This window comes from Rattus norvegicus, chromosome 1, assembly GCF_036323735.1.
Source record: "Rattus norvegicus strain BN/NHsdMcwi chromosome 1, GRCr8, whole genome shotgun sequence".
In the NCBI taxonomy this organism is placed as follows: Eukaryota; Metazoa; Chordata; class Mammalia; order Rodentia; family Muridae; genus Rattus; species Rattus norvegicus.
In genome coordinates, this window is record NC_086019.1 from 249,483,926 (window position 1) to 249,504,646 (window position 20,721).

Below are 20,721 nucleotides of genomic sequence, written 5' to 3' on the forward strand. Positions count from 1 at the left end.
GGAGAGGCTGTCGGATCTCCTGGAACTGGAGTCGCACGCAGTTGTGAGCCTCCCAGTGTTAGGAATCAAACCCCAGTCCTCTGCACGGGCAGCCTGGGCTCTTAACCACCCACCGAGTTCTCTCCAGCTCCCTAATATATTTCATTTGATAGCATCTTAATCCAATTAAAAAAAATAAGACTAACTGGGCAGAGACTCGTGAGAGACTGGGGCAGGAGAATTGCGATTTGGAGCCCAGCCTGAACAACACAGTAAGACTAGGTTTGAAGCAAAGTAAAATGAAACGGCATTTGCGAAGTGAGGCATGTTTAGCGGTCTGCCCGTGGTGTGACGTTCCCCAGGTGGCACATCACCACCCACACTAGCAGAGCCCCCGTAACGATGCTTAAAGATAGAATATTCTTTGGCCCAGGTCACTGAGCTGGTGACTGAGTGGGGGGTTGTTCTCGTTTGTGAAACCATCGTTTTCCTGGCCCCACTCTGCTGTTCTCTGAGCTATGGCCTCAGAGTCCTCTTGCTGGCCATTGATCTGGAACTGATTTGGGAACCACAGTAGGCTTTGCCTGACCCTCTGCCCCTGGTTCTGCATCTCGGGAAGCAGGACGTCCAGAGACTTCTAGTACTCCTCTTTCTTTCAGGAACAGAGTTGGCTAAACTTCATCTCAGACAGCCAGAAACAGGCAACCTTTGGCGCTTTGGATCTTGGCGGAGCTTCTACACAGATCACCTTCGTGCCCCTAAACAGCACTCTAGAGGCCCCAGAAACCTCCCTGCAGTTCCGTCTCTACGGCACGGACTACACCGTGTACACACACAGCTTCCTGTGCTATGGGAAGGATCAGGCACTCTGGCAGAAACTGGCCCAGGACATTCAGGCAAGTGCAACTGAATTCGGTTGTGCTCTCCCCACATCTGGTCCTCGGCCCCCACATCCTGTTATTTCCCCTTCGTCATTCAGTAACTGCTCCAAAGCTGGCCACTGCACTCCGCAGGCCTTCTCAGGCAGGACACCAAGCTACATCTGGTGGACCCCTGCGAGTCGGTCCACCCAGACAGCCCTCCCATGTTTGTTTACTGTGCTATCTCCAAGGATACCACTCAGACCTCTCCTTGGGAATTAATTTCTTGTCCCAGTGGTGATGATAATTCAGATTCCACACTAGACCATTGCTGAGGGGAGGAGTGGTCATTTATAAGTTTGTCTGCACCATTCTTTTGTAATCAGAGAGGGAAAAGAAAAACACTGTGGGGAAAATACAGAATCTGTCAATCAATACTTTATTGTCCCCAGATGCCTTCTGCATTTTGGATGCAAGAATAAATGCTTGATGTAATGAGATTACCAGACACTCCCTGGCAAATAAACACAGAGGGAAGTTGTCACATCCAGCTGTCCCATCTCTAGGGAAGGACAATCAGTTCTCTCTCCTCCATGAACTCTGTTGTTCTTAAAACCATCAAGGCTGTCACCTAGGAGCAAGTGTAGCTGAGCGGTGCCTTGGACTCCAAAGTCCACAGGGCTCTGATGCAAAGCCTCCTTTTATCCTCAGGATTTAAGACCTTTTATTTATTTATTTTTTCGTTACTGGAATAAAAGACCTAAGGCATCATCCCACTCCTGAAGCTCCCAGTCTGGTTGGGGAGGAAGAAAGGGGATAACATGCAGACACAGGTACACCTAGGCTAGAGTCTTCTGGGGATTCTTGCTTGTAAACCTACTGTGTGCTCAGCACTGAGAGGCCAGAGACATTCCCAGCTCAGGGCATTTCTGGGTTCAGGTTTTACAAGGGCGGTGAGGGCAGGCCAGGGATATGGGGGCACCCTTTGAGTATGATCAGTTAGCATTCAAGTGCTTCTTCTATCCAGGTTTCAAGTGGTGGGATTCTCAAGGACCCGTGCTTTTACCCAGGATATAAGAAGGTTGTGAATGTAAGCGAACTCTATGGCACTCCCTGCACCAAGAGATTTGAGAAGAAGCTACCGTTTAATCAGTTTCAAGTCCAGGGCACTGGAGACTACGAACAGTGCCACCAGAGCATCCTCAAGCTCTTCAACAACAGCCACTGCCCTTACTCCCAGTGTGCCTTCAACGGTGTCTTCTTACCACCTCTCCAGGGGAGTTTTGGGGTAAGTTTGTGCAATGGCAACATATATTGGTGAGAGCATTTGGTGTTACAAGTTGTACAAGACATGCCTATAATGTATTTAAATAGTGTAAACCTACGCACAGCCATGTCTGGATATAACTAGGCCTGTGTTATTTGTCCCAACAACGTCAATGCTTGGGATCACCTTCTCCTTTATCTTCTTGAGTTTCTTCATGATGCAAAAAGTATGGCTGCTGCTCCAAGCATCACGTCCCCCACCCCCAAGCCAAGTCAAGGTAGGAAAGAGGTTTTTCTTCATGCAACTCTCTCACGCACCAGAGACAACACATACCTTTTCCACGTCTGTCAGCCAGACCATGGTGAAATGCATATCCCGAAGCTGTCTGATAAAAATACCATGTTTGGCTTAGGTTAATTATTGTTTGATCTATCTACCTGGATAAAATGAGGGTTCCATAAACAAGGAAGAAGGCTAGCTGCAGGATATGCCCCCATCAGAGTCTGCTAAAAGCAACACCCTACATGTCAGAAGTAGCACCAGGCATGGGATGAGCCCACCGAGGGATTTCTTCTCTAAGAAGCGTCTGGGAAGCAGATGATTGGGAAACCACGAGGGGAGAACTTAAACAAGTATCCGTTTCATTACGGTTTGGAGGGCTGCATGATCATTGGATCCTGACTCCTAATTCCTTTTTTCCTAATCTGTTCAACATAAGATAAGGTGTTGGTGCTAAGGAGGAAAGGTGTCCCGTGCTCTATTAATTATCCAGACTGCCTGTTTGTTTCCTGAGACCAGATACTACTGTAATCACAGTTAAGAAGTATATTGCAAGAGTTGTCTAACTTCCAGCAAATGCCAATTACAAAGCCACAGTTACAGATGCATACATTGGTCACCCATAATACCAATCAAAGAATCGGGGCCTTTGTCTACCTTTCTCTCTCTTCAGGAAAAAGATCAGATGAGAGGAGATTTAGTTCTGCCCCTGGAGCCCAGAATGAGAGGTGTTTGTTTGTTTGTATATATGGCCTGTATGCCCAACCTAATGTCACATAAAAAGCCTGAGGGGTCTGTTGTCATCAGACCTGACTGAACTCCTGTGCTGTGAACTACAGGTGCTCTCAGTGCTCTTGGCCTCTGAGAAACAGTGGGGAGGGCCGTGGATCCAGGCTCTCAGGCTCCTGGGAGGGGGTAGCAGCAGCAGTGGCTATAGTGTAGTTGGTCAGCTGTTGGCATCAATCCAAACCAGAACATGGCTTCCGTGCCCTATGACTAGCCTGGTACTAGTGTCCTGCTATGGGACTTTGTGGCACCAGGGTCCTTCCCTGACAAGTGAAACTTTTTGAAGACGAAGGAAGCGGGCACAAGAGGGAGGCACATGGATAAGGTTGCTGCAGACAGTTAAGGGCTTTTTCACTATAGTTGGAACCAGGAAGGATAAACCTAAGCGGACTCCTGTCGTTCCCGATGCCGGTTAATCTGAGGCTGTGAGGCCCAGAGCTGTGCGAAAGCAAGCTTTGCTATAACTGTGGTCAGCCCTGATGCTCTATGGCCACTCTGTAAATGCAGTAGTCAAATCAGCCTGTGTCCTCCAGTCTGGCTATGTTGTGCCCTCGGCATCTAGATTGAATCCAGTGTCAGAGCAAATTAGAAACACCAACAGGAAGGAGAGAACATCTGTTGAGAATTATTTATGAGGTAATTTAGAAATCATTTCTTAGAACGCATTGTACCACTTACATAAACAAGAGCAAAGATAGCGAAGTATAATTAAAACTCATTCAAAATGCTTGACTATGTGTACGCCCTGCTGGCCAACAGAAAACACTATTAAAAACCCACATACAACTATTTCACATTTACTGAAGATTTATTAATATTTTAATGAAGATTTTATATTCTGAGTCAGGAATTCATTAAGTTGTCCAGGCTGACCTTGAACTTGCATCCTCTTGCCTCCAACTCCCACGTATGTAGTTGGGATGATAGACATGTGCCACCAGCTGTTCCTTTCTCCCCCTCCTCTTCCTCCCTCCCCACGCTGTCTTCTTCTCCTTTGAAAGAAATCAGGTTTGGAAACATTTATTACAAGTTAAATGTGAAGTTCTCAAATAATCTCAACAGACCAGACAGGAAACAACCTAAAATCTTTAAAGGTACAATGAGAAAATCTAGGCTCTTAGCCACGAGAGGCATCCTGAGGAAATGCCCAAAGTTCCATGCTGCCTAGCTAATGCCAACCTCATTACCTGGCCAACGGGTGAAATCCAACACCTGAGCTCTCAACTTCAGTCTCCCTTTGCCTTTTTTTGCTGAGACTTCACGCTCACGGCTGTGGTCGGACTGCTGGCTGGTATAGACTGGCCGTTACCCGTGCCCAGCTGCAGGATGCACGGATTCTCAGCTGTTGGATCAGCTGCTTTTGCCTCTTTGTCCTTTTGTGGTTCTGAGTTTTCTGTGGTAGTAGTTGAGGTGAGGTGACACTAACCTGGAGGGGGCACGCTGGCCTCAGGAGGGGCCATGCTGGCCTCAGGAGGGGCCATGCTGGCCTCAGGAGGGGCCATGCTGGCCTCAGGAGGGGCATGCTGGCCTCAGGAGGGGACATGCTGGCCTCAGGAGGGGCATGCTGGCCTCAGGAGGGGACATGCTGGCCTCAGGAGGGGACATGCTGGCCTCAGGGCTCATTTGGATTTTTCTTCTCATTTTTATGGCTACCCATTTTTCTTACTTCTGGCGGGAAGGCTCCTGCAGAGTCATGGTCTGTAACCACCTACCCCATACAGAGTCTGCTGCACTGGGCTCCTCTGCTGTCCCACACCCAGACAGACTGTCAACACTCCACACAGGAGGGCTGGACTCCTGTAAGCAGAAACGCATGTGCTGCGGGGTTAGCTAGCACTGTGGGGCCTGGTCTCCTACAGAGCACTTTCTGATGAGTGTTTCCCTTGCTCCTTCCCTGCAGTTCTGGGATCAGTGTGCAGGAGACCTCTTACGTCGTTGCTAACGGCTGCATATTCACTCTGTCCAGCAAATCCTGTCACAGACGTTGCCTGTGTGCCCTCTTCTCCTCTGGAAGCATAAAACCCCACTGTCTGTCCGTCTGTCTGTCTGTCTGTCCATCTGTCTGAACGCTGACAAGTTGCTCAATGGTGTTGTCATCTTTGGTGGCACCTGGTGTCACCAAAGCACACCCTCCTTGTTGTCACTCACCCCTGCTTATGAAGTCACATCCATTTCTTACTTAGCACCATTTACTGTCACCAAGTCTTCCATAATGACCATTTCTGGTCACCCGCTGCTACAGTCACAGTGTGGGCCAGAGCACTTTGTGTGCTGATTTGGAGGGCAATGGTGGCTATTGGGTCTTTGCCTCATAGCTCATGGTGGCAGTAATGACAAGACAGTCAGGGGCCTCTGAAGTGTATTCTCTGCCATTGCTACTGCCTAGACTTTAGGTTCCCTCAAAAACTTAGCTGCTAGTAATCTATTGATTAGAAGCCTTGCCAGTGACCGGGACAGTTAAATAGAACATATTTTATGTGTTGTGCATTTTGCATGAAGTGGAAATATGCAGGCACCGTAAGAGATATCTGTTTTTACTATAGTATAACTGTGCTAGAAAGACAACTGTTCATGGGAAGAACAGAAGTACAATGTGGCATGTCAACCAGAGGTTTGCAACACCTCAGCCTTACCATAAAGCAACACAAAGGGGGTCATACCTATATTACCATTGTACAATGTGGTCTACCATGATTCATTTATCTCGCTTTGATACTGCAACATTTAAGTTGTCCCTTGACTGTTAGTGGCACACTTTTAACACATCCGTGTTGTGGCATGGTGTTAATTATGTAATAGTGTTAACTGTACACTATCACACACCAGTGTTGGTGTGCATACATTTTGATCTTTTCTCTTAGGTTTACCTTTTGGTTTCGTGATAGCAAGTGATGAAATGTCTTCAAAATTCAAAATGTCCCACAGCCTGAAACACTCTGAGATCTGAGATTTGATTTCAGAGCGCTGTCATGTTGAACACTCTCCGAAGATCGTGGGTGGTCTTTGAGAGGATGTTCAGACCCTGGACCTCTTCCCTTTCTTCATTCCTATGATAGCACCCACAACACCCCGCCCAGGCTATGCCAGACGCCATCATCCCAGCAGAATCAAATGCTATTTGTTTTTTGTGACTGGCTTCTTTCATTTAACATAATGTCTTCTACAATCCAGTCTTGTTTAATCCCTAGGGGACCACACAATTCTGGAGAATTTGAGGAAAGCTAATGATCGTCCAATCAGAAAAATGGACATCAAGATGTAAACTGAAAAGTCTGTGTAAAATTTATTCGACAATCCCTTGTGGTAGATCTGTGGTGTGACCCCCAGTTTACGAACCTTTATTCCACATTAAAATGTACATGGAAAATAGAGACTAAAGTCTGAACAGGAGCCTGGCAGTGTCTGGGAGTGAACACCCCACAGGAACCAGGGGCTGAGTCCACATAAACGTTTGGACACAAATGCTGAGAAAAGTGGCCCCAGTGACACCACCCCTGCCTCTACAAAGCTTCCTGTCAGGGCAGAGCCAAACTAAACCCCAGAGTTTGCTAAGCAGACAAACAAGTTGGAACAGACAAACAGAACAACACAGAAGGGGGGATAGGGACCAGTCAGGGGGTCAGTTTGGGGGCAGGATCCTGATTCCAAGTGTGAGCCTGTTTCTGTTTCCGAAAATGTGCTTACCTTGGCTTTGTCTAAACAGTGCCACCATCCCCTCAGTGTATTTTGGTCACACATCTTTATTCCTTTGTAGATAAATTTGGTGTTAACATTCTTCGTTGTTTTCTTAGAAAGGGGATGAAAGCAGAATGCCCTCTATATGACCAGACAACTGTTTAGACTGGAAGTACTGGAAAAGTCAAGGCTAAACCAAACAAAACAAGACTGTGTCACACAAACGGACTGCGAGTCACACAAACGGACTGCGAGTCACACAAACGGACTGCGAGTCACACAAACGGACTGCGAGTCACACAAATGCACACAGTTACTTATTTTTGCTAAGCTAGATATGAGTTCTATATAAAAAATGTAAATTGTGTATCTTTCAGGAAACTTTCACTGGGTTTATTTTTAGCTGAACTTGGAGCGGACAGCTTATTTGCAGCACGGGGTTGCCAGCAGAGGGCTCCCTTATTGTTAGAGCCAGGGCTGAGCTCTGGAAGGCTTTGCGTCCTCGCCCCTGCGTGTTGGATGCAGCCTGAAACTCTGTTCTCTGCCCCCACAGGCATTTTCTGCTTTCTACTTTGTGATGGACTTTTTTAAGAAGATGGCGAACGACAGTGTCTCCTCTCAGGAGAAAATGACTGAGATAACAAAAAACTTTTGCTCAAAGCCTTGGGAGGAGGTAAGTGACCAGAAGCCACGTCTGTGAAATTGGTCTGGTATCCTCAGTGTCATGGAGGATGTGAATCTGCACGTGACCTCATGCTGGCGGGACAAGGGTCCAGCCAGTGTGATAGAGGAGGCCAGAGGGTGGGCCCAGGAATGCCTTTATCACTGCTCCTTGATGATGTATAATGGCTTAAGCCACATCCTGCATTTCTCACTTAACACAGCTTTGCAACAAACAGCTGGTCATGTGGGGTTACTGGCTTCTTTCTAACTCATCATTGCTTCTTCCTTTCTGTTGTCATGGATACAAAGTGGCTACCATGGCCAGTTAAGATTCAAAGAAAGAAGAAGCAGATACATCTATCCTTTATGCCAGATAAAAAAGATTATCCCCAAAGCCCACCACCCGTCTTTCCTTTATTTTTAAAAGGTGATTTTTCTATCGTTTTGTTTTATATTTGGTGGACATATTTTTAAATTATATGATATATTTCAATGTTATATTTGCACCATGCTCATTTATCAGAATGATGGTCATAAATTTTACCTTAATCGTGTACCATTTATTTGTGGTGAGAGCATTCAACAACATTTTTAAATTTTGTTATTTTGTTATTGCTAATTATAGTAAACCGGCCATGCAAGAAAAGAATCGAGCTTAATCCTGTCTGGGGATGACCTTTCACCCCCTGACCAATCTCCTACTGTTCCTTGTACCATTGTTTTTCCTGTTCTCAGATAACCACTGCTTCTTGTCTCAATGCCATGAAATCTTTTTGAGTCTCTTGATTACATAATGATGAGTTTCTTTATGAATGATTAACTTTTTAGTATTCCATATGAGAAAGGTCTTTCAGTATTTGCCTTTTTGTGTCTGGTTTCTTTGACTTAACAAAATAATCTCTAGGTTCACCTGTATTGTACAAAAGGGAGATTCCATGCTTTGTGTGGTGTGTGTGTGTGTGTGTGTGTGTGTGTGTGTGTGTGTGTGTGTGTGTGTGTGTATGCACGTGTGTTGTGTGTAGGGCTAACAGCATTTTATTTTGTATATAGCCTCATTTTCTCTGAACATAGGTTAATTGCCTCTCTGCACTGTTTCAGACAGTGCTGTCACACACTAGTGACTTGCTGGGCCATGCAGTACTATTTGATAGATTTTGAGGAACCTTTGTACTGTCTTCTCATCATGACAACACTGATTTCTGCTCTGCCCACGGCCTGTCAGGGATCCTTTGACAGCATAAATTGTGCTGATCCATGTGGTGGGAGGCCTTCCTATCCAGTGTCCTCAGAGTGAACATTTTTATTGCTGTTTCACTCAGCTTTCTGATCAGGTTTATTCCTAGGCTGGTTTTTTGTTTGTCTGTTTGTCTGTTTGTTTTGTTTTGTTTATTTGAGGCCACAGGGAGTGGGGATTATTTTCTTGCTTTTTTTTTTGTCTGTAAGGTCATTTTTTGAAAGAATTAGTTATTTATGTATGTGAGTACACTGTAGCTGTCTTCAGACATACCAGAAGAGGGCATCGGATCCCATTACAGATGGTTGTGAGCCACCATGTGGTGGCTAGGAATTGAACACAGGACCTCTGGAAGAGCAGTCAGTGCTCTTAACTGCCGAGCCATTTCTCCAGCCCCTGTAAGATAATTTTTAATATATAGCAAAGCCACTGACTTTTTTGCGTGTTTATTTTCGTATCCTACTACTTTGACTAAATTGTAACATGGATGTGTTTTCTGGTAGCATTGCTCTGGTGAGTATCAGGTCAAAAGAATGGGGCATGATGGACGTGTCTGCAGTAGGAATGGTTTGACTTCTTTCTCTTCGTTCTGTCTCTCATTGTCACTTTACTGAGAACCTCGTGCTGCACTGATGCCCAGTGGAGAGAGTGGACAGAGGAAATGCCTTTAGTTTTCCCCGTATATACCATGTTGGCTATTGCTTTGTGGTGGGCAGCCTTCCTGTGCTCTTTCTATTCCTTCAGGGCTCTTATCAGAAGGGAAGGTCTGCTGGGTTTCATAAAAGAGTTTTTCCGTAACTATTTAGATGACTATATGGTGTTTTATATGCTATGTCGTGTTCATTGATTTCCATTAGGTGAACCATTTTCACATCTTTTGGTACCTGAAACCAAACATGATCATGGTGCATGACTTTTATAATGTATTACTGCTTTGATTTGCAAGGAAAGTGTGATGAATTTGTACTAAACCTTTAATGAAGAACCAGCAGCAGGTACTCCATACAGCAAGCAGGAAGTGATCCCCCCAGACTGCCGCTGCAAGTTAAACATTACCCTAATACCAAAACCAGACAGAGAAGACAGGAGGGAAGGAGAGGGAGGGCAACTTTCTTGATGAACATAGATGGTATATGAGAGAGGGAGGGGGCAGAAACAGACACAGAAGCAGAGTCATCAAGTGAGAATGCAGATTCCGAGTTGGTAACCTGGGTTGAAGATTGGGGCCTTCCAAAGGGATGCTGGTGCTATTCTCTGAGCTAACCTGAGTGACAAGATTTCGTTGGACATTATTTTCTTAAGATGCCCTTAGAAGCTCTGACTAACGACTCTGTGAATGTCATGTGAGAGACTGCTTGAACACAGACCCATGGACTTCCCTCAGATGATGCTCTCACAGCTTTTAATACGCCAACATGATTGTTGAGTAAGGCATGGGGTGAGGTGCTGAAGCTGTTTCTGAAACTCCTAGACCACAGGAACTTCCTTTCCCCTAGCACACTCACTCCTCTCACAGAGAGCCTTGAGGAATAAAAGCTTCCTTAGGAGACCTGAACTTAAAACCCTGAGGCCTCTGAAGGAGTAACGCACCATCCCCACAGCCTGTGGTAGAACCTGAGCCTCAGACCCATGGGAGCTGGGGACTTTCTTGTCTCTTCACTGGGTCTCGTAGTTAGAAGGAGCCAGAGCGAGTTGCCCACTGTAGAGGTTTGATATTTCTTTCATTTTTCGTTTAGGTAAAGGCATCTTATCCTACAGTAAAGGAGAAGTACCTGAGTGAATACTGTTTCTCGGGGACCTACATCCTGTCTCTCCTTCTGCAAGGCTATAACTTCACGGGAACCTCCTGGGACCAGATTCATTTTATGGGCAAGGTAACTTGGGAATCTGTTGGGGGTGTGGAAGTTGGAGACAAAGTAGTTTTGAACTTAGAAAATGTGGGAGCCCACCCAATTAGTTTTGATTAGTCTTGATGCCTGCTCCACCAGTCCACCAGCTGGCATTTGTGTCAAGCCCTTCTGGGAACAGCAGGCAGCCATAGGCTGTCTCTAATGACGGGGATTCGCTGTTCTGCACATAGAACTTTAACTGGTTCTCAAAGAGTCAGTTCATTCATGTAATAGTGCTTCATTAGCCACTGTCCTGACTTCAGAATCCTTCCAAAGGCCTCCTTTGTGATCCAGGAAATGAAGAACTTGGTTTCTTATCAGTCTTGCTGCTGGGGTTGTTGCTTGGCAACCTGGCCTAGAGACCTAGGCTATAACCTCCCGGCCGTGCTCTGCCACAGTGCCACCTGCAGGCATCCAGGAGTAAAGAAGCAAACAGCTTTATGACCCCTGCTTGCTGGGAAGCAAAAGGGTGTTCTTTGTGTTGCTAGCTTGGAGCCTGCTAAAGCCTAAAATAGGTTTACCAGCTCTTAAAACACAGCGAACTCAGACAAATCAAAGCATAGAATCAGGACTGTAGCAGCTTCGTGCATTCTCTCATGGTAAGACTGACTTCCTTGCACACGTTGCTCATTTAAAAGAACCTTTTCCTTATTTTTAACATCCCAGACCCCTTCCACTCCGGCAGTCTATTCCTTGTGTTAGAAGAATCTCTCTTAGATTTAGCTGACATGCAGGGTAGTGTTGACTTATATTCTTTTTTTAAAAATTTTTTTTTTATTAACTTGAGTATTTCTTATATACATTTCAAGTGTTATTCCCTTTCCCGGTTTCCGGGCAAACATCCCCCTCCCCCCTCCCCTTCCTTATGGGTGTTCCCCTCCCAACCCTCCCCCCATTGCCGCCCTCCCCCCATAGTCTAGTTCATAGCCCTGGGGGTTCAGTCTTAGCAGGACCCAGGGCTTCCCCTTCCACTGGTGCTCTTACTAGGATATTCATTGCTACCTATGGGGTCAGAGTCCAGGGTCAGTCCATGTATAGTCTTTAGGTAGTGGCTTAGTCCCTGGAAGCTCTGGTTGCTTGGCATTGTTGTACTTTTGGGGTCTCGAGCCCCTTCAAGCTCTTCCAGTTCTTTCTCTGATTCCTTCAATAGGGGACCTATTCTCAGTTCAGTGGTTTGCTGCTGGCATTCGCCTCTGTATTTGCTGTATTCTGGCTGTGTCTTTCAGGAGCAATCTACATCTGGCTCCTGTCGGTCTGCACTTCTTTGCTTCATCCATCTTGTCTAATTGGGTGGCTCTATATGTATGGGCCACATGTGGGGCAGGCTCTGAATGGGTGTTCCTTCAGTCTCTGTTTTAATCTTTGCCTCTCCCTTCCCTGCCAAGGGTATTCTTTTTCCTCATTTAAAGAAGGAGTGAAGCATTCACCTTTTGATCATCCGTCTTGAGTTTCGTTTGTTCTAGGGATCTAGGGTAATTCAAGCATTTGGGCTAATAGCCACTTATCAATGAGTGCATACCATGTATGTCTTTCTGTGATTGGGTTAGCTCACTCAGGATGATATTTTCCAGTTCCAACCATTTGCCTACGAATTTCATAAACTCGTTGTTTTTGATAGCTGAGTAATATTCCATTGTGTAGATGTACCACATTTTCTGTATCCATTCCTCTGTTGAAGGGCATCTGGGTTCTTTCCAGTTTCTGGCTATTATAAATAAGGCTGCAATGAACATAGTGGAGCACGTGTCTCTTTTATATGTTGAGGCATCTTTTGGGTATATGCCCAAGAGAGGTATAGCTGGATCCTCAGGCAGTTCAATGTCCAATTTTCTGAGGAACCTCCAGACTGATTTCCAGAATGGTTTTACCAGTCTGCAATCCCACCAACAATGGAGGAGTGTTCCTCTTCCTCCACATCCTCGCCAGCATCTGCTGTCACCTGAGTTTTTGATCTTAGCCATTCTCACTGGTGTGAGGTGAAATCTCAGGGTTGTTTTGATTTGTATTTCCCTTATGACTAAAGATGTTGAACATTTCTTTAGGTGTTTCTCAGCCATTCGGCATTCCTCAGCTGTGAATTCTTTGTTTAGCTCTGAACCCCATTTTTTTAATAGGGTTATTTGTTTCCCTGTGGTCTAACTTCTTGAGTTCTTTGTATATTTTGGATATAAGGCCTCTATCTGTTGTAGGATTGGTAAAGATCTTTTCCCAATCTGTTGGTTGCCATTTTGTCCTAACCACAGTGTCCTTTGCCTTACAGAAGCTTTGCAGTTTTATGAGATCCCATTTGTCGATTCTTGATCTTAGAGCATAAGCCATTGGTGTTTTGTTCAGGAAATTTTTTCCAGTGCCCATGTGTTCCAGATGCTTCCCTAGTTTTCCTTCTATTAGTTTGAGTGTGTCTGGTTTGATGTGGAGGTCCTGGATCCACTTGGACTTAAGCTTTGTACAGGGTGATAAGGATGGATCGATCTGCATTCTTCTACATGTTGCCCTCCAGTTGAACCAGCACCATTTGCTGAAAATGCTATCTTTTTTCCATTGGATGGTTTTGGCTCCTTTGTCAAAAATCAAGTGACCATAGGTGTATGGGTTCATTTCTGGGTCTTCAATTCTATTTCATTGGTCTATCTGTCTGTCTCTGTACCAATACCATGCAGTTTTTATCACTATTGCTCTGTAATACTGCTTGAGTTCAGGGATAGTGATTCCCCCTGAAGTCCTTTTATTGTTGAGGATAGCTTTAGCTATCCTGGGTTTTTTGTTATTCCAGATGAATTTGCAAATTGTTCTGTCTAACTCTTTGAAGAATTGGATTGGTATTTTGATGGGGATTGCATTGAATCTGTAGATTGCTTTTGGTAAAATGGCCATTTTTACTATATTAATCCTGCCAATCCATGAGCATGGGAGATCTTTCCATCTTCTGAGGTCTTCTTCAATTTCTTTCCTCAGTGTCTTGAAGTTCTTATTGTACAGATCTTTTACTTGCTTGGTTAAAGTCACACCGAGGTACTTTATATTATTTGGGTCTATTATGAAGGGTGTCGTTTCCGACTTATATTCTTGGGATAAATGCTACTGCGTGATCTGTTGTCTCTAAGTCCAGGTAAGGACTCCCCTAAATCTGAACACTTAAAGGTTTCCACCTCATAGTGAGAGGAAAAGACAGAGTCCTTCTGCGTATTATCATCAGTATGGGTCAGGGTTTGGAAGAAAGGAGCATTGTAAGTTGGCACAGTGTGTGCTGAAAGCCGTAAAAACATACACATCATTTCGTCTCTTCATCACGTTCCTTAGATACCAAGTAACTGGTTAAAATGGCTAACGGGCAGTCTACACTGGCATGTGTTTTAAAAGATGGAAAAAATATTTCAGTAATGGTTCAAAAATATATATGGGGGTTAATGTATACCAAGTATTCCTAAGTGAATTATCCAGATACAATTTAACATTTACTTATTTGTTTTGTAAAAACAACAGCAGCACACTCACAGAGGACTGGAAGGAAGTGTCACAAAGGACACCAGAGGCCCTGAGTGGCACTGTGTGCAGAGTTTCTTTAGGCTTGTCTGTGTTTGCTAACTTCTCTACGTCATCATGAACAGATTTTGTAATAAAACCTTCCCAAAATTGTTACTCAAATACCACTCATATTTCTGTAAGTTCTGAGGGACTGGAAATTCTTTTCTAAAGGTGAGAGGGTCAGAGGTTGCTTTATAATTTAATAGGGATTCTTTCCCAGAGAGGTGCATAACCGTCCAACTTTATAAAGGTGATTTGCTAGAATTAGCTTTCCAAACTTTCCCTCATGAAGCCCTGGTTCTATGTGGCTTCTCTGGCCTGGGAAGGATGTAAAAGACTAGAGCCGATCATTGTTCCTTCATCTTTTTACCTACTTCCCGTTGCCTCTCACTGAACCCCTCAACTCATGAACTAGAAAGTGTCCTGACCTCCTGTGGTCTGTTTGAATCAAGTATTTCCAGCTGGGTGATCTGGATGGCCGGTCACCAACCTTTCTGACATTCTAGACTATAACAGCAAGGCTCTAACTGCTCTTTTTTTTTTTAAGATTTATTTATTTATTGTATATGAGTACACTGTAGCTGTCTTCAGACACACCAGAAAAGAGCATCAGATCCCATTACAGATGGTTGTGAGCCACTATGTGGTTGCTGGGAATTGAACTCATGACCTCTGGAAGAGCAGTCAGTGCTCTTAACCCCCGAGCCATCTCTCCAGCCCCCCAAACCTCTCTTTTAATCATTTACTTTGATTCCCCCCCACATTCCCAACGTAGCATATACAGTTATCTAGTGTGTGAGCTATACAAAGTGTTCTCTTCTTATTGGTTACTCAGTGTTATGTGAGTGGGGTTATATGAATGCTGCAAATTATCATTTTGGGTCATGAACAACAATATTTTCCCCTTCCGTTTACAGATCAAAGACAGCAACGCAGGGTGGACTTTGGGCTACATGCTGAACTTGACCAACATGATCCCAGCTGAACAGCCATTATCCCCGCCTCTCCCTCACTCCACCTACATCAGCCTCATGGTTCTCTTCTCCCTGGTCTTGGTCGCCATGGTCATCACAGGGCTGTTCATCTTTAGCAAGCCTTCGTATTTCTGGAAAGAGGCAGTATAGCAGGAGCAGTTGAAACTTGCTGGCTGGAGAGAGAAAACAGCCTGCCCAGGGAGTGGATTCCTCCCTGCAAGGGGGGCCTGAGTCACCCTTCCCTGCTCACCTGGGACAGTCTAGGCCAGCGTGAAGCTTCTGAAGCTTCCTGAGGCCTTTCCTTGGGGACACTCAACACCCTCTTCCTCGAGGACTTCCTGGTGAGCCTCTCTTGCCTTCTCCAGTTAACCCTCTTTCTTTTTTGTCCCCTGTGCTTGGGATCACAACTTTCATGATCTGTGCTTCATAAAAGAACAATGTCAACTTTGTCTCCAAGAACTAAGAGTTCTGAGTGTCACCCTGCCCAAGCTGAGCTGGCTGAAAGGCGAAACTCAGAAACCGTCTCAGCCATAGCTGTGGGACACCCCCTCCTCCCCAGGTCTCCTAATAAAGCCATGCAGTGCCTTCGGAGAGAGGAGACACATACCCATCCAAGCCTGCCCTCTGCATAGGAGGATTTTCTGAAGCAGATGAGTATGTGCTAACGTAAGAGTCTTCGCAGAGGCGCATACGTGCAGCTAATGTGGCTCTCCATCCACTGAAAATAAGAACGGAAGCAAGCAATTGCCCGTTCCTGCGTGATGCCAAAATGCTACCATGTAGAACACGAAGGCCAGAGATCTTTGAAGAGCAGATGCGCACATTGGCATTCAGGGGATAGATTGTGACGATAGTATACACAACTAGGAAGAAAGCCACGGCTACCACCCAGGACTGGGAAAATATATCCTCTAATGCATCTTTTAGAGTTTTGTGGGGTTTTTAATGTTAAAATACATATAATATAAATCTCGCCACATTTACATTCAGCCCAGCACCACTGAATAGAATTTAGTACATTTACAATGTTATACAGCAGTCACTATTTTGCCTTCAGTTATGTGTGTATGTGTGGGTCTGTGCACATGAGTACAGGGAACATGGTGGCCAGAAGGCGGCATCAGTCCTTCAGAGCTAGTGTTTTAAGCAACCAGATGTGAGCTGGCCAGTTGTGGGGGCTGGAAATCAACCTGGGGCCCTCTGCTCTTAACCGCTGAGTTAAGAGGTCAAGTTAACCTCTCAGCCTCTATTCCACTGTTACTTAACATTCTATAGCCAAGAAGTTGGCTGGGGACAAGACATACACTGGTTGTCTCAAACCACAAACCTGTCCACCGATGTCCAAATAGACTCTGCAACACAGAGATTGCTCACGGGGTTTGAAAGCCATGCCACATCTTATGGTCCCGAGACTTTGTTTAGTGAGGGGAGGCAGGCTTTTGCTCTGTGTTTGTATTTATACATCAGGTGTTGCTGCTTCTCCTCAGGAGTTAAGAAAGTGCACACCTTATTTCCCCATTTGATGGAGTGTTTTGTGGGTAGTGAATAAGTGACTGTGGATGTATGCTATGGGAATTTAAAGAGACCTTGTGAGTATTGACTCAAGAAGTAACTGTCTGGCAGAATCGAGCACTATTGTATTCTTGCCTCAACTCAAACTGTCTCTCTGTCTCTGATCTGGAGACTGACTACTTAGAGAGGAGAGTTTCCAGCAAGCTAAAGCTAAGTGTCCTGAATCTCGTGGGCAGTCGAGCCATTTTTCCGTTTTATGTCTCTTCTGCTATTCACAGCTGGACACGCTGTCGAAATCGCTGGGGCTGCCATTGACTGAGCATCTGTGGTCATGCTCTCCGTGCTTAGGCGCATGGTGTCTTCTCCTTCTGTTGTCACAGAAGTCTTCTGAAGAAGGTGGTCCTTACCGCCCCCAGTGCCCGTGGCAGAGCTGCATTCAAACTCACATCTGCCTCGAGTCTTCTTTTTCTTTTGTTTTTGATTTTTGTTATTGTTCTTTTCAAGACAGGGTTTCCCTGTGAAGCTCTGGCCGTCCTGGAACTCACTATATAGACCAGGCTGGCCTCAAACTCACAGAGATCCACCGGCCTCTGCCCTGTGCTGAGGATTAAAGGTGTCACCACCACATCTGGCCATTTTTTTTTCTTTTCTAAACACCCTTCCACCACCACTGCTGCCAATATGCTGGAATTCAAAATTACAAGTTTCTTCAGAGAACAAAAATATTTTTAATTACATATTTATCTTGTTGCCCAAGTTTTTAACCAACCAACCAAGCACAACATCCAACTCAATGGAGACAATTAGGTGCCACCTAATCTCAATTCCATTAGACTGAAGGTTAATCCCGGGGTCATCTTTGGGTCCTCTGGATGGGGCAGGCCAAATAAAATGAGTCACTACCAATATTTCAATGTTGGGTTGCCCACTGGTTATAGTTAATTATTACTTATCTCTAGACTTTCACTCAGGACTCAGAATCAGGTTCTGCTAGCCTTGTTCCTTCAAAAGTTGGTGATTTTTTTTCTACGAACCCGATCAGGCAACCAATCAGCAGAAGTGGCTTCATTTGCATATAAAAATGAAACTTTGTGTATGCACATGGATGTGTAAGAGAGAGAAATGTTTCAATTCATCTAAATAAACGAGTAAGAAATGTAACGTGATATAAACGGAAGTCTCAAAAGTACATTTCATTTTAGTGTTCTGTTAGCCAAGAGCCCTATGGGAAACAGGTGGTCTACTCCACAGTGGGAAACAAGCAGACCTTAAAAAGAGACTAAATTCAGAATACTCTCATTTCAATAACCGATCAAGCTTCCAAAATCTGTTGTGTGAAGACTAGCCACATTTCCAACACCGGCTACATGTTGGCATGTTGGCATTTTGGCAGGTTTGGAAAACTGGCATGTTCTGAGGTTTCCAAGGTAGGTAAGAGGTAAGCTCTCGGTGCCCTTTTCCTGGGGAACATTACACAAGTAGGCTAGGTAGACTGTAGCACCCCTACTGTTCTCTCATTACACACAGACATGAATGTTACCCCTAGAAAGGCTGCTGAGGTCCCAGCAGAGCATTTCACGAGGACCCTATCTACAGCTTTGCTACCTTTAAGTGACAACGGGGCCAAGACAGGTGAGGTGAGCTTCCTAAGATTCCGCCTGGTTTCCAAGATATGTCTTCATATTTGCGTTTTGCAAAATGTAAATTTGAATGTCAATAAAAATCAATGATCGTCTTTAAAACTTTTTTAAAACAAGTTTTATGTGTATCAGTATTTTGTCTGCAGATTATATTGATGTACCACATGCACATAATGCCCAAGGTCAGAAAAAGGCATCGGATTCCATAATGTGGTGTTGGAGGTGGTTTTTAGCCACTATGTTGGTGCCACAAATCCAATCAGGGTCGTCTAGAAGAACAGCCAGTGCTAATAACCACCAAACCACCTCTCCATCCACAAACCTTTTTAAAAAGTAGAAACAGCTGTGCCTGGTGGCATATGCCTTTGATCCCAGCATTGGGGAAGCGGAATCGGGTAGATCTCTATGAGTTTGAGGCCAGTGTGAGCTACGTAGTGAGTTCTAGGACAGCCAGAGCTATGTAGAGAAACCCTGCTTTAAAAAAAATAAAAATAAAAAGTAGAAATTATATAAGTACAGTACTCATGTATGAATATCTCAAGAATAAAAAGTTTAAATTTAAATTTTAAAAAGCAACCTTAGTCACATTATCCCTGATTGATGTCAAAGATGGCTTCCTGGTGCCTACAAGGAAGGTCAGGAGTCCCCAGCAGCATCGGAGGCTCAGTCCCTCGCTCTTAGCCCTCTCCAGGCACACATCCCAGTCCAGCCCCTGGTGTTCCTTGCGTCCTGTCCAGGGAGACTGGTTCAGATTCAGCTACCTTTGCCTCCACCTTACCTTCAAGGCTCCACTGGATGTTCTTCCTACTGTCTTCTCGTCTTCAAGCCCACTTCCAGGGCTACCACAGCTCCCTGAAGTTTCATTGGAAAACTCAAACCCTTCTGTCCAGACCATGCTCCTTGGGACAAAATATATGACCTGTTCTGTTTTTGTCTTTCGAAAAGCAGGGCTCAGAGATATTTTAGTGGAACTGGAAGAAGTAATTCTAGCCAACCTGCCTTCCAACTGCCAGGCCACCGATAAAGCTTCCTTCCTGGAGTTCTCTTTTGACTACATTTCTCCACCGCTCAGCTGACTGAGCAGTGAAGCCTGTTCAGTTCTTCCAGACACATGGAGAACTTCCTACTTGGAATATACATTGAGTACCTGTGTAGTTCACCATGCAGCACTTGACGGTGGATGTCTAAGTGGAACTGCAAAGCTGGAAATGAACCTGAGAGGCCACACTTACCAACATTTAATCCTATGCAAACCACCTGAGATCACACCGAAATCAAAACCCCTTAATTATAAGGCCAGACATGGTGGTGTACCCCTTCGATCCCAGCAACCACCAGACAGAGGCAGGTCATGCTCGGATTTGATGACAGCTTGGCCTACATAGTCCTAGGGCAAACAGGGCCTACATAGTAAGACCCTGTCTCAAAAAATTAAAAAAAAAAAAGAAAATTCAGTATATCTAGAGTGAGACTCAAGTTTCTACATTTCAAAAGATGTCAAAACGGTTGTCGAGAGACCATACTGCTCCTTTCAGAGACGCTGACCTCTTTATCATCCCATAAAGGCTCTCTTCTTGGCTTTTGGATAAGCACTGTCTACCAAATGACACATAGTGGACTAGCTCAAGTGTCATTTAAGTGTACTCCTCTTCCATAGCCACCCAAGTGTTGACTGGCTTTCTACAGGGAGAAACCGTGTCTCAAAGGAGTAAGACAGTGAAAAAGAAGGCCACTTCTGGAGAGGGTCAGAATTGGTGCTCAGAGGTTAAGAACACTTGATAGTTCATCCAGAGGACCTGGTTTAATTCTCCGCACCCATATAGAAGCTCATAACTCCAGTTCCAGGGGACCCAATAACCCCTCCTGGCCTCTGCAAGCACCAGGCACATATTTAATGAAAGACATACCTGCAGGCAAAAGGTTGTAAACAATTTTTTTTTTGAGGATTAAAATGTACTGGAGAAAAAGCCCAGAGTGACACTGAAAGTGTAAAGGGATTTAAGAGGTGAGGGAAGGAGAGACATTTATTAGAGGAAACACAGAAGCAAACGGGAAAGGTTGAACAAGACTTAGAAGTGGTCTTCTGAGCCAAGATCAGATCAGAGACCCAAGAAACACTGGCACTGACAATCAGAAAGTGCTTGAGTTCACAAGATGGTTCAGCAGCTAAGGGCCATTGCCACTAGCCATTGCTGAGGGCGGTTGTCACTAACCATTACGACCTTAGTGCCATCCCTGGGGCCCATGTTGTTCTCTGACCTGCACGTGCGCACCATGGCATGTGTACACCCACACAATAAATAAACACACAAACACATAGATATAATAAGAAGGAAGTCCTTGGGGACATACTAATGATGGAGGTCAGATATTGTGGCTGGGACAGTAACAGGTTAGGAGAGCAAAAAGATTACTTTTTTCCTACAAGTTTGGATGTA

The 20,721-nt window shown here is 44.9% G+C and overlaps 1 protein-coding gene across 2 annotated transcripts in view; it reads left to right on the forward strand.

Moving 5' to 3' along the window:
* The window catches only part of Entpd1 (ectonucleoside triphosphate diphosphohydrolase 1), a 127,501-nt gene extending 109,116 nt beyond the window's left edge, over positions 1–18,385 (forward strand). The window contains exons 6-10 of one of the 2 annotated variants that reach the window (XM_017589665.3): positions 639–875; positions 1,867–2,127; positions 7,400–7,519; positions 10,480–10,617; positions 15,075–18,385. In XM_017589665.3, the coding sequence (XP_017445154.3) occupies positions 639–875; positions 1,867–2,127; positions 7,400–7,519; positions 10,480–10,617; positions 15,075–15,281 (963 nt within the window). In that variant the 3' untranslated portion in view covers positions 15,282–18,385. The remainder of the gene's footprint in view (positions 1–638; positions 876–1,866; positions 2,128–7,399; positions 7,520–10,479; positions 10,618–15,074) is intronic. The other variant, NM_022587.2, reaches the window with a different exon arrangement.
* Positions 18,386–20,721: the final 2,336 nt, after the last annotated feature.